General features: G+C 39.7%; 2 protein-coding genes across 4 annotated transcripts in view; one reads left to right on the forward strand and one right to left on the reverse strand.

The window, feature by feature from the left end:
- The window catches only part of Filip1l (filamin A interacting protein 1-like), a 219,528-nt gene extending 200,507 nt beyond the window's left edge, over positions 1-19,021 (forward strand). For 2 of the 3 annotated variants that reach the window (NM_001040397.4, NM_001177871.1), the window contains one exon: positions 15,867-19,021. In NM_001040397.4, the coding sequence (NP_001035487.2) occupies positions 15,867-18,663 (2,797 nt within the window). In that variant the 3' untranslated portion in view covers positions 18,664-19,021. The remainder of the gene's footprint in view (positions 1-15,866) is intronic. The other variant, XM_030249333.1, reaches the window with a different exon arrangement.
- The window catches only part of Cmss1 (cms small ribosomal subunit 1), a 304,869-nt gene that overhangs the window by 251,785 nt on the left and 32,911 nt on the right, over positions 1-20,173 (reverse strand). The window lies entirely within an intron of this gene.

Below are 20,173 nucleotides of genomic sequence, written 5' to 3' on the forward strand. Positions count from 1 at the left end.
CAGATATATTGTATACACAGACTACAGTCAACAGCTTCCTAGCTCTTGGCCCATCTCTCTATTGCCTTTAACTCCTTCCCCCAAATAATGAGATTGAAAGTGGTGAAAGAGCACCAGGTGAATTGCCGTAGGGCATGAAAGAACACAGCATAGTATAGTGGTTTCTCCCTAATGAAGAAGGATTCCTCTGAATCTCTGATCTCTGTGCCTTGGCTGTGGGCTTGGAAGGTACAAGCATGTGGTCAAATAACTAACACTCCATGTAACTGGGAAGGAGCAGACTGTTTTCCTGTGGACTTTGATTCCAGACTTTCTGTGTGTACTTCCTATATCTAAATTTCCATGAGAGGTATTTTTTCCTAATTCCACAGTTAGGCAACTTCACTGCCTACTATGAATCCAGTGTAGGTCTTTCTTATATCTTGTTTCAGAAACGGCAAGCAAACCTTGCTAAGAATAAGATGGGCTGGTGGGACAGAAAGCAAGGTCACCACACACCACACCTTGTCACTAACCTCTTGGCACTAGCCTTAACCTCTTAGCCTAACTTTTGAACTGATGATGAAGAACAGGCTCAACAGTGCCTGTGGCTCCAGTTGTCCTTGGTCCCATCTCTGCCTCTCAATGAGTTAAGTGAAAAACTGTAGATTACAGAGATTAGCTCTTTATAAAAATTAAACAACACAGGAATTAAAGACACACACACACACATACACACACACACACACACACACACACACCCAGAGCCCCCCAAAACCAGAGCCTGATGTGACTGGGTGCATGCTTTTGATCCCAGTACTGGAGAGGTAGAGGAAGGAAAGTCAAGAATTCACAGCCATCCTTGGTTAAAGAACCGGTTCAGCCAACCTAGACAGACTCTTAGCTCAGCTGCCTCCTTCCCACCCCCAAATTAAATAACAGAATATAGTTAATTGCTGAGCTTGCTTGTTAGTGATGCTACTGGTTACAGACAGATAGTATTGTCTCATTGGAGAAACTAAAGAGTTTTAGGAATAATAGGCTCTGCCATTCATTCACTGGGCCAGCCTCTTGTACCCTTGTTTCCCCAAACCTCATAAAGGAAATAATGTCATTCCCCAAGTATCCCCAAGTATCTCAGTATTTGGGCAAAGACTGAATCGTGGGCAATAGTCCTTTTAGGAATTCTGATCAAGTAGAGAATTTATTTAAAAATTGATCTGTCAATACAAACAGATTAATGCAGTTCGGCCTAACATACGGACATTAGCCCTGCAAGAGCTCCAAATCACCAATGGAGCAGCCTCAGGGAGAAGGGACGTCTTTTGAGATAGGCTGCTCCTACAAAAGCGGAACAGCCTGATTTATGCGGTCTCATAGCCCACTAGTCTGGGAACAAAAGTTTAAAGGTGATTTTTTTTCCCTCTCTGACATTTTTAAAAATGCAAATCAAAACAAAAACAGTCTCTTGAGCAGATCATAAGAGGAATGTACAATATTCATTGCATTTGGACTGACTGTCTGCAACTGTTAAACTTGAAGAAAGGAACAGCTAGGCTAAGGAGCACATGGGAAATGTCCTGTTTTTTTTTTTTGTTTGTTTTGTTTTGTTTTTTTGTTTTTTTTCTGAACCCAAAGGAATGCAGAGATGCTGTCTAAGTCGCTTAGCCTAGCCTTAGCTTGTGAGTCTGCTAATTGGGAACAACAAAAGAGGTGAATCACTCTGGAATTTGTGGGAAATGAATCCACTTTGGCTACAGGGAAAATTACCATTTAAAAATAGCATCTCTTCATTCAGTGTTAACATAAACATTCTATCCATCATGTATGAAATGGTATAGGTAGGAGGCATTATATAAAAATAAAAAACATTTATAAGATATAAAACTTGTATATATAAACATACACGCATGTTTATACAACAGTATGGGGAACTATCAAATAAAGGCCACAACTTTGTCAAGGGATTTGTGGTTCCAGTCACCTCTTTCCACATTATACTCTGCAGGAGTCTCCTTACAGTCTCACTGAGCACGTTAGGTAGAGCATAGATACAAGGAATCTAAGACAAAGGTCAGGCTTCCTGGCCAAGTCCTACCTGACCTCATCTGCCTTTGCCTCCCAGGGTTCCTCTCCTCACAGCAAAGAAGTGACACGCATGAGAGCACTGTTTCCTGTGTTCTCCGAGTTTTAGCCCACTCATTCAAGGAGGGTTATTATAGTCCAAGAAAATGTTTTTTCTTGGGTATATAGAGTCCAAACCTAGTGAAGGGTATAGAAGTATATCAATCCTTTAAGAGCAAACAATATAAAACAAATTAAAAAGCAGTACAAGACAATATTGAATAGATGTCATAGAACTAAGGGCTGTGAAGACTGTAGAATGGAGGTAGGCCAGAGCTAGACAACTCAAAGCACTGCTCACAAAAAGGGAAATGTCACTGGGCTTCTGAACACTGTAGAGAGGTTGGGTTTATTTCATAAAAGTCTACTAGGCAAAGAGCCTAAAGTAAAATTTAAAACAAAAGTTTAAAATAGGGTCAAGACACACACAGTGATTATTGAACCCACTACTTAGCCCTCACAGCAACCTGGACTTCCATGGAAAGGAAGACAACTTAAAGATTTCAGTGTCTAAGGTGAAGGGATCATGTGTGCTGCGGAAGCAGTTGGCATAGTTCCATCCCTAGAGCAGATGTTCAGTAAATGCTGCCTATGACTAAGTTGTGCCTGTCTTTCTACAAGGCTTCTTACTTGACTAGGCTTACTATTATCTTCTACCGGACTGAGATAGAGGGGTTGCCTCAGGACCCAGGAAATGCTTTGTAGGATGCAGCCAAGAGGAGGGTCAGGTTCTCTGACACCCAGCAATCAACCAGAGAAAATCTGTTTCTGACCTAATCTCAGCCACTGAGAGAGAAGTTATCCTTGGTCCCAATTCCCCTGCTGGAAGGCAATGAAAACCCATGAAAAATCCACTGCTCTCCTAAAGGTGTCAAAGGTGCCTCATCGCTTGAAGTAAGACCCAAGTTACTGAGCTATTAATGTATAGAAGAGAGCAAGTAACACAAAAGGCTTAAAAACTATCCTGGAACCTGTTTAATCTTGAAATTTCACCGAGCCTCAGCGTCAGAGGCACACAAATGAAGTTTCAAGTATTTTCAATTTAGCATGACATTTTAAGTGTTAGAACACTAAGGTTTACTTCTTTGCTTTTAACTACAGCTGTAACTTTTACCACAACAAATGCTTCCTATAGAAAGGAGCAAAAATCTGAATGTCATGAAATTCCAAATAAGGTTCTCAATATAGTTACAACCCACTAAGGCTTGCTAAGCCATGTGATCTCTTGATATATTAACTTGTAAACAACATTAAACAGGAAAGGAAGAAAAACTCAAAAGGTTGCTGGAGGCTTTTGTTTTATGGAAAGGAGGTCTGAGGATTGTTCAAGGCTTTCCAGATCTTAGTCACAAAACTACTGCCTTCTTCCTGCATCTGTGAGGTGGGCGGCAGGTGAAAGAAGGGCCAACAGTTTGTTTTGAGAGCATTCTGGTCCACATTCCCTGCCTATTGAAATGGGACTTGTTAAAATTGGTTTTCAACTGTTTACAAAGTTTAGTTTTGCTTCCCCCACACCTAGTAGCTTTTTAACTAATGAAAACATGAATAGTTTGCCTGCTCTTAAAATTCACAATAAATGTAAACTATAGTTTTATGGATGGGTATTCATATAGCAAATGTAAAATACACTTGGAGGTTTCTCTTTAATTATGCCATACATAGACCATGCCTTACAGAGAGAAACATAACTACAGTGACTAACATTTTACTAGCACACAGAGTCCCAAGACACGTCAGGTATCGCCGAGTTGTGGTCATGTGTGTTGGAAAACTGTTGCTGAATACTGACATCTTGATGGAAGTGCCTAGAGTATAGCAAGATTCATGTCATGAGCCTGAGCTTAGACATCAGATGTAACGCAATGCTTATACCCATGGGTTTTCTGAAGGCTCAGAGATGTTAGAAAATAAAAATGTAACCCAAACTGCTCTGAAGTATTGGTCCAGGGGAAATTAAGGCTCTGATAACCAACATAATTTTAATTAGTACAATGAGTGTAAAGGGTGTGAAAAACAAATCCATAAGACAATAGTTACCTGTGTTCCAATATATTTTAGAAAAGAAAAAGCAGAAACAAAAACGTTTCCTGCCTGCCTGTAATTTGGTTTTACATATGGCCTCAAACTACAGCTTTCCAAAGTCATAAAGCAATGCTTAGGTTATCAAGAACTAAGAAAAGTTGGTGATAGCAGACAGAGAATGGCCACTGTAGTCCTTTTAACAAGAAAACAGGCTACAGAGTAACAACCCATTCTTCAACTACTCTACCCTCTAAATACTATTAAATGTTCCCATTTCCCTAATTTATTACAGTTAAAATGAAGAATGAAACCAAACCAAAACCCCAAGTCCTGTCTAAGAATTGAAATGTTTCTCATTTTACACTCTGGGTATTTTTATCTACCCAGTTTCCATGGCAAACTGTATGATTTCAGTAGTCACAGTAAACCATAAGCCTCTGTTGTTGTGGTTTTAAAATTTCTGAAGTTTGAATTTCCCTCAAACAAGTTTGGAAATGTTTGGTTTCCCAAGCATACCATGCTAGCCGCTGCCTCTGTGTGGAAAGCCAGGCTCCTCACGAGGAGGTGAAAACCAGTGAACTCATCCACTCTGGCTCATGACCGGTCCTTGCTTGGATGTCTTAATGCCAAGAAATTGATTAAGTAAGTCAAAGAAAGAGAAAATTGAGGAAGAGGGTAACAGGAAGAAAGGGAGAGAAAGAGGGAGGGAGGGAGGGAAGGAAGGGAGGGAGGGAGGGAGAGAGGGAGGGAGGGAGGGAAGGAGGGAGGGAGGGAGGGAGGAAGGAAAAAAGGCTAAAAATTTGGGGTGATGGTTTTGGAAATATGCTCAAAAACACCCAAAGAAAGATATACTCCTTACAACTATTTTTAAGGAGACTAAAAGAAACAAAACCAACCCATAAATCTTTCAAATATATACTTCCAATATCTGAATGAAAATAACAAGGTCTAGAAAAGTTTTAAAGGGGGGGGGGAGTAATCAATGAGATTTTGAAAAATTTAACACCTGTTAGAATACTTTTCTAGAAAATCCATTTCTACTTCCTTAATCTACTAAGATATAAAATAACAGTTAAATATAATTTTTAAGTAAGAGAAATACATATAAATATTATGAACAAGCTAAAATGATTCAAACATTTCCAAGAGCATACAGTTATTATGCCCTTCAAGACGCTGAGAAAATGCTGTTAAAAATATTTTCCGAGAACTTAAAAGTTCCTTAAAATGTTCTATGGAAATGGTATTTATGACACAGTTACCTCCTCTAGGGACTGTGAGATGTTATTACTGGCAAAGTCACAATTTTTAAAACCATCCAAAAATAATTACAAATTTATGCTGAGTGACTAAACTTGCTATATTATTACAATGAAGAAGAGGATATTTGTTAATGTCCATAACCAAGGTTCAAAGTGCCATGGGCCCATAGAGAACAAACCAATGGCGAGTAGTAGTAGTGACTCTTCCTGCCTTTGACAGGTAGGATGTTCTAACACACAGGTTCAGACAGGATGGTGCACAAGATACATGAGATCATGGGTGTAAACATAGCTTAGCGATGAGAGCAGAGGTCAGAGCATCAATTCTATTGACATTCCGGTTCTGCTAATTCTGAGCTGGACTTCTGACAATTACTAAAGGTTTCTGAGCCTGTCTGAGTGCTCATTTATAAAGTAAGGACAATGATTCTACATGCTATAAAACAATTGCTCAACCGTTTCTATTATTTCCACACTCTAGAGGAAAGGGACTACTGTGTGTCTGCTATTTATATTTATCCTCTAACTCCCTAATATTGTATCTGATACAAAAGCAGAACAGGTATTTGTCCGTTCAAATATCTACTGCATATCAAGTAAATACTATTCATTGCTTTCAAGGTGGAAATGAAGCACTGAATATAACAGATACCAGTGACTGGCCAGTTTACTAAATAAGATGCACATGCATGAACACACATACACACACACACACACACACACACACACACAACCTCTACCTATAAAGTTTATATCCTTTTTTCTAGCTTTATTTTAAGTGTAGGAGTGTTTTGCCTACATCTACGTCTGTGCACTACATGCATACCTTGTGCCTACTGACATCAGAAGAGGGTGTCCAATCCCCTGGAGTTATAGATAACTCCAGGTAAGCCATCATGTAGGTACTGGGAATTGAACCTGAGTCCTCTGGAAGAGAAGCCAAAGCACATAACCACTAAGCCATTTCTGCAGACCCTGAAGTTTATATTCTATGGAATAGTCACATAAATAAGCAATAGATGGTCTGGTAAATGGGACTAGATAAGGTAAGAGTCCTGTACCTCCCAAGGGGAAACTCAAAACAAAGGCACACAGAAAACTCAAAACCTGGTATGACTGGGGCATACTGAGTAAAGGGGAGACCAGTAGGTCAGATGGGAGAAACAGCAAACTCTTCTATGGCCTATGTGTGTTCTCTCTCATGTGACATGGTTAAGTCGGGGTGGGCATGTGACTGTGTGAAGCACAGGTTTAGCTGCCAATATATTCTAATTCTGGTTTGGTTATCTGTGCTGTTCAGTAAGTTAACTGTTCTAAATTATATATGTTTAGTTCCTCCCTATCCTGTAAGATAAGTGCTTGCTTATACAGCTAAAAGAATTAAGTAAAATCAGGTGAGACACTAAAGACCTTCAGTCTGTCTGTATTCTCTTGTGTGGGTGCCACATAGCACACTGGGACCTAGAGTCCAGTTCCAAGACTAAAAAGCTGTGAGCTCAATGGCAGGAATATACAACAAGCTGCTGTTTTACGTTAATATTTTCACTATTAGAATTTATCTCCCTACTAAAAACTTTCCCATAACTTTACCCATTATTTTGTCTTTTAAAGTCTGGCAAATTTAAATGAAACTTGTGAAGACTTATTTCATAGCCAGATTAATTTACTTTTTCTGCCCCTGCTTGAGGACAGTGATCTATTGGACTAATCTCCAAGAAGGGCTGTATGACAGAAAGGATGGATTAAGTAGTATTCATGTAAGAGGAGAGACCGGGGACCTTTCATTTGTTTGTCTGTTTCTAGACACTCTAGTCTGGAAAGTACAGGAAGAAATTAGCATCAGTAGTTACAGTTTGGAAGATAAATAATAAAGTGGGATGCCAACTTTTAATGTTCAAATGTTAAGATATTTATTTGTAAATACTAATCTGTAAACAAAAACTGAAATCCATATTGCTCAAGGAGTTAAAAGCATATAAAATCAACAACAACTTCACTAATGGAACAATATGAGTCACTAATGGTGATGCCAGACACTTAGAGGCTGAGACAGGGAGATTGCAAGTTCAAGGACAACTTGAACTATTCTAGGGAGATCCTGTCAAAAATCTCCCAATATAAAAGCCTTAAGTTACCAGTTCCTATCTTTCAACCTCTTATGTTCTCAGGAGGGAGGCAGCTTTGCATAGCTGCATCCTCTAAACCTTGTTTGTTTTTTTTTCCATTTTTTTTTTTTGAACAGATCACAAAACATAAATAATCTTAGTGGTCTTAACAATTTATTTTTAACTCAAGAAGCAAAGACTACCAAATATTTACAGGAAAACAAAAACAAAAGTCTGTGCCCTTCAGGTCTGTCCTAAGTCAGCTGGCCCACCCTGCCACCTTTGCATGCCCGAACAGATCAAGCCTGAGTTGTGAGCCCCGCAGAGAAGGTGCACTTTCACATTTACAGGAGGAAGAATAAGTCTGACTCGAGTGTCAGACAGGCTTTGGGGAGGTCAGCTAGTGACATCCATTTGGTACGCTGCACTGCACTGGAAATTGTACATTCACTTTCTTCTGGGAAGGGAGAAGAGCTGAAGAGTAGATCTGTGAACAAAAAAAGAAATGAAAACTAATGGCTGATCTCATATACAATTGAGCAGCAGATTAAAAAAAAAAAAAGGTATGAATACCAGAGGTAACTACTACGAGGATATTTTTACAAAAGTTTTCTCATAAATTAACTCATCCTAAATGGCAATTCTTAGCCAGACAATTCTCCATCTCGACCCCCGAGTGCTGGTACACCTATAATGTGTGCAAATATTTCTCATTAGTTGGTACAGACCACTAACACATGTTTCAGGGTTGACCAGAGCACAGGCTACTCTCACTCAACTATCTATATTACTTATTGTCAACTACTAGTAAGGAGAGTGGGGAACAAGCCCTAGGTGAAAGAAGGCAAACATGAAGGAACAAAAGAAGGTAAAGGGTGGAGCTCAGGAGGGTTGGAAAGGATAATAAGAACAAACAGTCACAGCATTAAGAATTGAACACCACCCCCATGTGACATTTAGAGTTCTGCTAGGTGCCACAACACTGTTGGGAAGACATAGGCTTCATGATAATCCAAAGCATCGCATGCCAAGTAACTTTGAATGCTTTCCCCTAAAGAGACGTGCAGAGCAGTCCTGTCATGGCTGTGGCAGGCCCAAGCAGACCTAGGAAGTGCAAGAAGAACTCTACTTGAAACTTGGTCTGGTGAAGACTGAAAAATCTGCTCACTTGGAAAGAGAGAACATGTAATCAACCAAAATGTAAAGTCTGGAAAGGGAGAACACTTTTGATCTGAGGCATCTTTTCCAAATAGCTAAGAAGCACATTTCAGAAGGGAGTGAGCAAAGGTGACCCTGTCCCCTTACCCTCCAGAAGTTAGTAGGTTTTCTATACAATTTCAGTAGTATATGCTTTTGGTTAAAGTTCCCTCTTGCTACTGCAACCTCCCCTAACTGTTCACATAAATAGCAGAATAAGTATTTTTTGTTGTTGTTTTTGTTTTGTTTTGTTTTTTGTTGTTTGTTTGTTTTTCGAGACAGGGTTTCTCTGTGTAGCCCTGGCTGTCCTGAAACTCACTTTGCAGACCAGGCTGGCCTCGAACTCAGAAATCCGCCTGCCTCTATTCTTAGTATAAAATTTTTGAACTGAAAAATGGCTGGGTCACAAGATTTGTAGCACTTTAAAATCTTTTGTTTTATCGTTTGTTTAATCTTGTTGTAGTACTGGGGATTAAGCCCAGAACCTCTGGCATGCTAGACAAATGCTACATCCAGGCCCACATCAGTGCCATTAAGCCAACACTCATTACCATAAGTGTTCTAACTACAAAAGTTCCTGATACTATAGCTCAGGAGCACACAACACACAATTCAGCTCATGTTCAATAAGGTAGTCTTCTGTCCCTGTTCCATTTCCTTTCCCAGGCCCAGCCCAAGGCTTCCAAATGGCCACCTGGTGTGGGGGCCAGGGCGTATTTTTGCTAGCCCAGATTTCACAGGTACCTCTCTTTTGGCTTTAAGATGAAATATACTCTTTGTAGTTGTCTGCCTTTTCCACTCCAACTCTCTGAACTTGGCCTTTTATTAATTCTGTAATCTAACCTTTTAGCATTTTTCTTTAAGGGAACCTTCAGTTTATTACTTTGTTCTCTTACCAGTTCCTGCTCTGAGGTCCTCCCAGAATTCTGTTTATCTGATGACATTTCCCAAGCTCTGTTATTTCACTCTCTCTGACAAATAGAGAACTAAGTAAGATTGTCCAAATTATGAATCCTAACTCACTTTTTTCATATATACCCAAACAACCTCCTCTCCTTTACTTCATACTCTAATGCTTGCTGAATCTGGGCCCATTTATGGTATCTCTAAATGATCTCAACAATGATGACAGGATCTTCGGTAACAGAGACATAAAGCAGACACAGATGTACACTCATACTTGGCTAGCAGATGCCAAAAAAAATTCTGACTGTTCTTCTAGATCTTGCTGACCAAGTCAGATGAACTGAGCATTACAGCATAGCTATGGTATGCGGTAACTGTAATTAAAAGGGGGGAAAAAGAACAACCCTTTGACTTGTAAGATAAATAAAAGGAAGCGGCATACACAGAATTAAAAAGGCTGGTCATAAGTATTTTTATGAATGCTCCTAAAAATTAGACTAAACAGTGAAAAGTCCCATTGACAAGGCAAGGAGCACAGCAGGAAACATAAATTATAGTAACTATCTTAAAAGGAGGAAGCTTTCCAACAAATTCCATGTTTTACTCTTCACACTGCTAGAACTTTGTATCAGTACAATGCAATGATTAAAATGACATAATAAAGCAAGAATTAAAAACAACATAAAATGGGGTATAACACAACCAAAGTACCAGAACTGACAGCCAGGAGAGCACACTTATAAATGTGAAGAAAGCAGTGTGTGGATGCAGTATTCTGCTTACGGATCAGCGCACCAAATCAGAAAGAAAAAGTATCGGAGTAGCCTCTATTAAGGAACATGATGGGCTAGCATGTGATCACTGAAACTCTCCTAACCAAATAACCAGACAGAGTCAAGGTGCAAAGATGTGGAGAAAGAAAGAAATGGTTCTAGTAGTCTTGGTTTTTTTAGAGGCTCCGTAATTATGAAATAGACACAATGATGTATTTAGAAAATACTGAGGAAGAAACCTACTCATACCACATTTACTTAAATACCTAAAACCTGTATGTTAAACACTAGAAAATCATCTTTAAAAAGTAAACAAAACTGCTTAGGACAATGCTAACATTCTCCATAGTATGGCATATTTGTTCATTGTTCTAGTTATTCATTCAAACAAAAAACAAAAACCACCCATTCATTCATTCATTCATTCATTCATTCAAACACTTCTTATTTGGTTCCTTCCATAGGACTTCTCAGGAGCCAGTGTGAAAAACATAAATAAATCCCTTACACGCATGGTGCATTCTCAAGAAGTTAATATTTTAGTGGGGTTGATATGATGTCCATAAATAATATCAAAAGCAACATGGTGAGAACTGTAAAATAAATCCTATGGGTATGACTGGCTATACAGTATTTAGATGGGCACCATCTGTTTTATGTGTGCATTATATGGTGCATATTATTAACCATGTCTCACTGAGAAGAAAAATACAGGCTGATGCATGTTGACATATATGCATATAAATAAAAACTGAAAAGACTCTCAAGCCAGCATTATGGTTGGTACAAAAAGCACTCAAGATGACAGATGTGATATGTTTGAAAAAGCAAGTAATTGGCATTGCACACAGTAACAGTGATGAATCACAGTAAGCTGAAACAACTTTAAGCCATAAAAGAAACTCAAAAGCTGTAATAAGACATTGCTTTAAGTCAGTTTGGATTTCTTTACCTCACATTTGTGTCCATAAAATCAGCTTCTTCAACCCGTTTTTACTGGACAGGATGTTCCTGTAATCCTGTAATGTCAGCATTTGTGTATGAACATGAGTCCTTCAAGACAGTAGTCTTCAAATGGAGGTGCATGCACACCCAAGGGCACACAAACTTGGCAGGGCTGCAACCATGCTTACATTCACATTTCCCATATACTCTCTGCCTGGTAAGTTTGTGTCCAGTGAGCTCTCCCTTCCCAACAACCCTTTCAGAGTAGCCTCCATACTCAGCAAATGCTTACCAAAAGAATTTTCCTAGGCTTAAAAACTCCTCCAGAATGAGCTACAGAGAATCCCAAGAGAGCACAGGAACAATAGCAGCTCTGGATAGAAAGCAGTAGTTATCTGAGCTCATCTGGGGACACTGGGGAAAACTTAGGACATTCCTACACAGCTATCACTTAAAAATTAGACTCTCTTCCCAAAGAATGACTTGACTACCTAGTTTGTTAGTGGAGATTTTTAGATTGAATGGTAGAGAGTAAAATGTATCTTCTATACCAATTTCAACTTGAACTTTTAAAAATGTAGGTGTTAAAAGAATAAGGTTTATAAGATCACTGTGTGTATATATGTGTGTATGTATATTTTTCCATACAATTAAAAGTGACATCTTTCCTTTAACTCCAGTTTCCAATTCAGATAGTTCCCTGATAGACATCATGTGTCTGGATCAATTCCGGGATGTGGTCTGCAGTCTGGCTTGAATTTGCGTCGTGTAAAAATGAGGTGTAAAACTTGGGCCTAGTCAGCAGGGAGGATAGTATCACTAGGTGTACATGTTCCTCGGATTGGAGCAAATCTCCTGGCCTCATCAGTTCTCTATGTTTGCATTGGTGGTGGAGCTTAGGGAGATGGACATATCAGCGAGATTATGAAAACCAGGAAGAAGGTGAATGGCACTTCCATCATGCTGGAAAGGTGCACCATGCTCGCCACCAAAACACTGAGCACAATAAGCTGGTTACTCTAGTGACAGGACTTAGTTATTCCACTTTAAGGGTCTTTTACTGTACTTAAAAGAAAACCTATCCCTCTTTTCGGAAAGAGGGGACAGCATGTGCTCTTGTTTAAAAAGCTGAGAAGAAATCCTTGAGAGTTGTTGTGAAAGTGTTCTCCAGTAAAGGAAGACTCTGAGCTGCTGCAATGGCTTGTTGTCACCATCAAGTGTGAAAAGGAAGCTAAGGCAGGGCTGTTCAGTCACCATAGCCGCTTACCCTGACCCTTGCAGTGAACTGCACATCTCTAACCTCCAGGAAGAATCGGCATGGTTCTCAGGCTTCCAGGTGTCTCAGGCAGGGAGAGTCATGAAGTCTCCTGCCAAGACCACAGATGAGCTCACCAGCAGCCGCACCCCAGCATCCTGCCCAGTAGCTTCTGAACTTTACATGTCAGCCTTTTGTCAGATCCTTAAAACAGGACAAACTAAAACAAGATCCTATCACCCAAAAAGCTTAAGAATTCTTACATTATGTGATTATTTTAAACATGCTCCCTTTTCCTTCTTCTATATTATACAAAGAACAGATTAGGATCTCATAAAGAAGTCTTTATTCTCCAGACTGCCCTAAATTTGTTTACTTAAAAAAAAAGTTCTCTCAGATTCTTAATTTACAAGTGCTCTGGGACAAGGATGAAAGATAGCAGATTGTTAATTAATTAGATTTTAGAATAGATTTATTAAGCCAGGCACGATAAAGTACTATCCTAAATGAGGCAAAAAGGACCATGTTCAAGGCCAGCCTCAGCACAACTACAAGACACACAGATAGATGGATGGATGGATGGATGGATGGATAGGATGGATGGATGGGCAGGCAGGCTGGCTTAAGCAGGCTTATTGATATGATATGATAGATAGATAGATGGATAGAGATAGATAGATAGATAGATAGATAGCAGGCTGGCTTAAGCAGGCTTATTGATATGATAGATAGATAGATAGATAGATAGATAGATAGATAGATAGATGGATAGATAGATGGATGGATAGATAGGCAGGCAGGCTGGCTTAAGCAGGCTTATTGATATGATAGATAGATAGATAGATAGATAGATAGGTAGGTAGATAGGTAGGTAGATAGGTAGATAGATAGATAGATAGCAGGCTGGCTTAAGCAGGCTTATTGATATGATAGATAGATAGATAGATAGATAGATAGATAGATAGATAGATGGATAGATAGATGGATGGATAGATAGGCAGGCAGGCTGGCTTAAGCAGGCTTATTGATATGATAGATAGATAGATAGATAGATAGATAGATAGATAGATGGATAGATAGGCAGGCAGGCTGGCTTAAGCAGGCTTATTGATATGATAGATAGATAGATAGATAGATAGATAGATGGATGGATAGATAGGCAGGCAGGCTGGCTTAAGCAGGCTTATTGATATGATAGATAGATAGATAGATAGATAGATAGATAGATAGATAGATGGATGGATAGATAGGCAGGCAGGCTGGCTTAAGCAGGCTTATTGATATGATAGATAGATAGATAGATGGATGGATAGATAGATAGATAGATAGATGGATAGATAGATGGATAGATAGATAGATAGATAGATGGATGGATAGATAGGCAGGCAGGCTGGCTTAAGCAGGCTTATTGACATATTATGAACTCTACAGGCTTGATTAAAAAGCACATATTTATATTTTCAAGTTGTTAGTCCTTTTACTTTTCAGTAATTCCATTCTATTTTAGCTTCTGCACCATACCACAGCGCTGCAATTATATCATCTATAATTAGCCCATTCCCAGTATAATTAAGAGACTCACAAGTTAAATGTACAATCCTACAGAGGTAGCCAAGTGCATGGGAAAGAGCATATATTCTGCATGTCTTCCTGTTACAATAATTTTAAATGAAGAAAAGTAGTGTGTTAGAGTCATTTAAGAGGAATTCTCTATGTTCCTGCTAACAGGGTTTCTTTATTTCTAGCACTGGATTTCTTTCTTTCTTTTTTTTTTAATTAGGTATTTTCTTCATTTACATTTCCAGTGCTATCACAAAAGTTCCCCATACCCTCCCCCACCCACTCCCCTACCCACCCACTCCCACTTTTTGGCCCTGGCATTCCCCTATACTGAGGCATATAAAGTTTGCACGACCAATGGGCCTCTCTTTCCACTGATGGCCAACTAGGCCATCTTCTGATACATATGCAGCTAGAGACACAAGCTCTGGGGGGTACTGGTTAGTTCATAATGTTGTTCCACCAAAGGGTTGCAGACCCCTTTACCTCCTTGGGTACTTTCTCTAGTTCCTCCATTGGGGACCCTGTGATCCATCCAATAGCTAACTGTGAGCATCCACTTCTGTGTTTGCTAGGCCCCGGCATAGTCTCACAAGAGACAGCTATATGAGGGTCCTTTCATCAAAATCTTGCTAGTGTATGCAATGGTGTCAGCGTTTGGAGGCTGATTATGGGATAGATCCCCAGATATGGCAGTCTCTAGATGGTTCGTCCTTTCGTCTCAGCAACTCCTTCCATGGGTGTTTTGTTCCCAATTCTAAGAAGGTGGTCTTCGTTCTTGTAGAGTTTCATGAGTTTCACAAATTGTATCTTATATCTTGGGTATTCTAAGTATCTGGGCTAATATTCACTTATCAGTGAGTACATATCATGTGAGTTCTTTTGTGATTGGGTTACCTTTCTTATCAGGAAGCTCTTTACTGTTAAGCTCCTTGCCTTTGAACATGTTAGAACACTCCAAACCGTAACTCAGTTGCCTCTTAGTTCCCCTCTTACATGACAATCAGTAGACAAAGACATATGAAGTGGTTCCCAACATGCTATCTTATTAGTGCAAACCACCATTTTAATACACTTTTGTGTCCGTGGTGTCCATAACTCCTAAACAAATAGAATAAAATGCCATTTTACCGAATAACCAACGTGTTAAACAGTAACTAGTAATATAGCACATGCGTAATGGCTCAAGCAAGCCACTTAACACAGGGCAAGAATGAGTAATTCAAAAAGTGCCATGGCAACAGTTATCAAGTGTTTACCAAATGCCAGGACTGAGATAATGTTAGATGGATGAATTGCCTCACTTTCACAAAAAGCCCCTGAGATCATTTGAGGAAATGGAGAACTGTGTAGGTTAATTAGCTGGTCAGGGCCGGTGTAGTTTCAAAGCCAAGTCTAACTGAAGTCTTAAGTCTGTACCTTCCTTTACAGCTTTCAGGTTGCACTACCCAGGGATCATGCTACACAATTTAGAACAAATACTACTGCCCATACTCTTCTAAGCCTAACGGTGACCTTGAACTGTTACTAATCAATGTTAAACAAATTTTAAGCCAGGTATCTGGGTTGGTTTTTTTTTTTTTTTTTTTTTTTGGTTTTGGTTTTTTTGTTTTTCGTTTTTTTAATAACACTTCTCAGGAAGCTAACTATGAGCAATTGCTTTTTATTACAAAGAAGGTTAATTACAGCTGGTGAATTCCTAAAGTACTAACTGCAGTCTGTGCTCTTGTATTTTCAGATTAAAGAAACTAATTGATCAAGAAACTGCGTCCCAGGAAAAGAAGGAGCAAGAAAAGGAGAAGAGGATCAAGACCCTGAAGGAGGAGCTGACCAAGCTGAAGTCCTTTGCTTTGATGGTGGTGGATGAACAACAACGGCTTACAGCTCAACTCGCCCTTCAAAGACAGAAAATCCAAGCTCTGACCACAAGTGCAAAGGAAACACAGGGTAAACTAGCCCTTGCTGAGGCCAGAGCTCAGGAAGAAGAGCAGAAGGCAACCAGACTAGAAAAAGAACTGCAGACACAGACCACAGAGTTTCACCAAAACCAAGACAAAATTATGGCGAAGCTCACCAATGAGGACAGTCAAAATCGCCAGCTCCGACAGAAGCTGGCAGCACTCAGTCGGCAAATTGATGAGTTAGAAGAGACCAACAGGTCTTTAAGAAAAGCCGAGGAAGAGCTGCAGGATATAAAAGACAAAATAAACAAGGGAGAATATGGAAACTCTGGCATCATGGATGAAGTGGATGAGCTCAGGAAGCGCGTGCTGGACATGGAAGGGAAAGATGAAGAGCTCATAAAAATGGAGGAGCAGTGCAGAGACCTCAATAAGAGGCTAGAGAAAGAGACAGTACAGAGTAAAGACTTCAAACTAGAGGTTGACAAACTTAGTGTAAGGATCACAGCTCTGGAAAAATTAGAAGATGCTTTAGACAAAAGCAAACAAGAATGCTACTCTCTGAAATGCAATTTAGAAAAAGAAAAGATGACCACAAAGCAATTGTCTGAAGAGCTGGAGAGTTTAAATGCCAGAATCAAAGAGCTAGAAGCCATTGAAAGTCGGCTAGAAAAGACAGAAATCACACTAAAGGATGATTTAACTAAACTGAAAACTTTAACTGTGATGCTTGTAGATGAACGCAAAACAATGAGTGAAAAATTAAAGCAAACAGAAGATAAGTTACAAAGCACCACCTCTCAGCTCCAAGCAGAGCAAAATAAAGTAACAACAGTGACTGAGAAGTTAATTGAGGAAACCAAGAGGGCACTCAAGTCCAAAACTGATGCAGAAGAGAAGATGTACAGTGTAACCAAGGAGAGAGATGACCTCAGAAATAAACTGAAAGCAGAAGAAGAGAAAGGACATGATCTCTTGTCAAAAGTTACTATATTGAAAAACAGGCTTCAGTCACTGGAAGCAATTGAGAAAGATTTTGTAAAAAACAAATTAAACCAAGACTCCAGTAAGTCCACAGCAGCATTACACCAAGAAAACAATAAGATTAAAGAGCTCTCTCAAGAAGTGGAAAATCTGAAACTGAAGCTAAAGGATATGAAAGCCATTGAGGATGACCTCATGAAAACAGAGGATGAGTACGAGACCTTAGAACGGAGGTATGCTAACGAGAGAGACAAGGCTCAGTTTCTGTCTCAGGAGCTGGAACATGCCAAGATGGAGCTTGCCAAGTACAAGTTGGCCGAGAAGACAGAGTCCAGCCACGAGCAGTGGCTCTTTAGGAGGCTCCAGGAAGAAGAAGCAAAATCAGGGCACCTGTCCAGAGAAGTGGATGCATTAAAAGAGAAAATTCATGAGTACATGGCCACAGAGGACCTAATATGTCACCTCCAAGGAGACCACTCCCTTCTGCAAAAGAAACTAAACCAACAAGAAAACAGGAACAGAGATTTGGGAAGAGAGATTGAAAACCTCACTAAAGAGTTAGAAAGGTATAGGCACTTTAGTAAGAGCCTCCGGCCTAGTCTCAACGAAAGAAGAATCTCTGACCCGCAAGTATTTTCTAAAGAAGTTCAAACGGAAGCAGCAGACAGTGAGCCACCAGACTACAAGAGCCTCATTCCTCTGGAAAGAGCAGTGATCAATGGTCAGTTCTATGAGGAGAATGAGGACCAGGATGACGACCCTAATGAGGAGGAGTCTGTGCTGTCCTTCAGATGCAGCCAGTCTTCTTCTCTTCCTATGAACAGGAAACTATGGATTCCCTGGATGAAATCCAAGGAGGGCCATCCTCAGAATGGAAAAATACAAACTAAGTCCAATGGCAACTTTGTACAACCTGGAGATCTTGTTCTAAGTCACACACCTGGGCAGCCACTTCACATAAAGGTTACTCCAGACCACATTCAAAATACAGCTACTCTTGAAATCACAAGTCCAACCACAGAGAGTCCTCACTCCTACACCAGCACAGCGGTGATACCAAACTGTGGCACCCCAAAGCAAAGGATTACCATTCTCCAAAATGCCTCTATAACACCAATTAAGTCCAAAAGCTCTACAGAAAGCCTTATGAACTTAGAGCAAAGCATGTCCCCAGTTACCATGGCAACCTTTGCCAGAGCACAGACCCCAGAGTCCTGTGGTTCTGTGACTCCAGAACGGACAATGTCACCTATTCAGGTTTTGGCTATGACTGGTTCACCTAGTTCTCCTGAGCAAGGCTGCTCCCCAGAGCCGATAGAAATCAGCGCCAAGCATGCAATTTTCAGAGTCTCCCCAGACCGGCAGTCATCATGGCAGTTTCAACGTTCAAACAGTAACAGCTCAAGTGTGATAACTACTGAGGATAATAAAATCCACATTCACTTAGGAAGTCCTTACATGCAAGCTGTGGCTGGCCCCATGAGACCTGCCAGCCCTTCAGCACCACTGCAGGATAACAGAACTCAAGGCTTAACTAATGGGGCACTAAACAAAACAACCAATAAAGTCACCAGCAGTATTACTATCACACCAACAGCCACACCTCTTCCTCGACAATCACAAATTACAGTAAGTAATATATATAACTGACCACCCTCACCCTCATCCAGTTCATACTGATATTCTTGCAAGGAACTCAGTCCCTTTTTAATCACCCCTCCAAATCCCTTAGAAGAATGACTAAACCTGTACTTTGGGAAGATTTGTGCATGGACTGAACAAGAGTATCTGGAACTAACTATGTGTTGCCTGCATAGTCACATCAAGTGTGCACTTACTGTATATCTTTTTATTTACATACCTGTATGGAAAATATTTAGTCTGCACTTGTATAAATACATCTTTATGTATTTCATTTTCCATAACTCACTTTAATTTGACTGCAACTTGTCTTGGTGAATTACTTAACATTATAAAACAGTAAATAGTTTGTTACTTTTGCCATTGCTTGCTGAATTTTCATTTGATCATTCTGTGTTATATATCTGCATGTACAATATCATTTTATTTCCTGTTTAAGATGTCCAATAATTTTTCCTATAGAATAAGCAGGAGCTATTTGTCATATATAGTTCTGGTCACGCATTATAGGAGGAAAAAGTGGTTCAGGTCCATGACTTCAAAATGAACCAAAATAACTATGGTAAACGTACTGCCATTCTTGAGATGTACCTCAGTATTTTTAGTGCTCAAAAGAGAACTATCAGAAGTCAGAAAATGTTTTCAGATGTCAGGATAAAATAATATTAAAATGTTTCTATTAATGAGCACACAAATACACTGATGGTAAAAATTAAAAGCTCTGGCAGGTGACAGGAAGCCAGAAAGCGAGTTTGGAACTTTAAGTTAGCTTGAATATCAAGGGCTGATAGGTTTCTCAAGCAGACTGAAACCCCCCTACAGCATATATTACATCTAAATCTGGAATCAGCCACTATGACATAAACTTCTGGACATTCTCCTTCAAAACAAAAGTGCAATTCTTGCTCTGTGTTATTTGGTTCCTAAAATTACTTAATGTGGGTGCTGCCCTGCCCTGCTTGTGAGTAAGGCTACAATCAGAAGCATACAATTTATATTTCTGAAAGAACTCGCAAGAAGCAAATAAAAGCTGCAGATAGTTAGGAGCACAAGTTAAAAGACTTTTTTAAAAATAAGCATGCCGCGTGGCAGCAGAGGTAATCGTGTGATTTCTTCTGTGGTTGCTATGCCATTCACAGGTTACATGAAAAAAAAAAAGCTCTGCCAAAGCTTCCTAGAGATTGACACCAAACTCCTTGTAGCCCTGAGCACACTCACTCCACACCTCAGGGCAGAGAGCACAGCTTTTAAAGGAACATATTAAATTACACATCGAGTCCCCAAGTCACATTCTAAAAGGATGACTTCAGAACAGCTAATTCGCCATTTTCCCTTTTCCATTCCCGTTCCACACGCTTAACTATTAAAATTTAGTGTAGTCAATTTTATTGCCAGTTATTGTTTTAAATGCAGTTCATCTCAACATCCAGGCAAACTGGGAAGACCTCTCAAAAGTCAAAGGTATCTTCCTCTCCCCTGTAAAATCAATTTTATGATACAGAGCAAGGATTTGTTGACA

The sequence above is a fragment of the Mus musculus genome, chromosome 16 (genome assembly GCF_000001635.26).
Source record: "Mus musculus strain C57BL/6J chromosome 16, GRCm38.p6 C57BL/6J".
Lineage (NCBI taxonomy): Eukaryota > Metazoa > Chordata > Mammalia > Rodentia > Muridae > Mus > Mus musculus.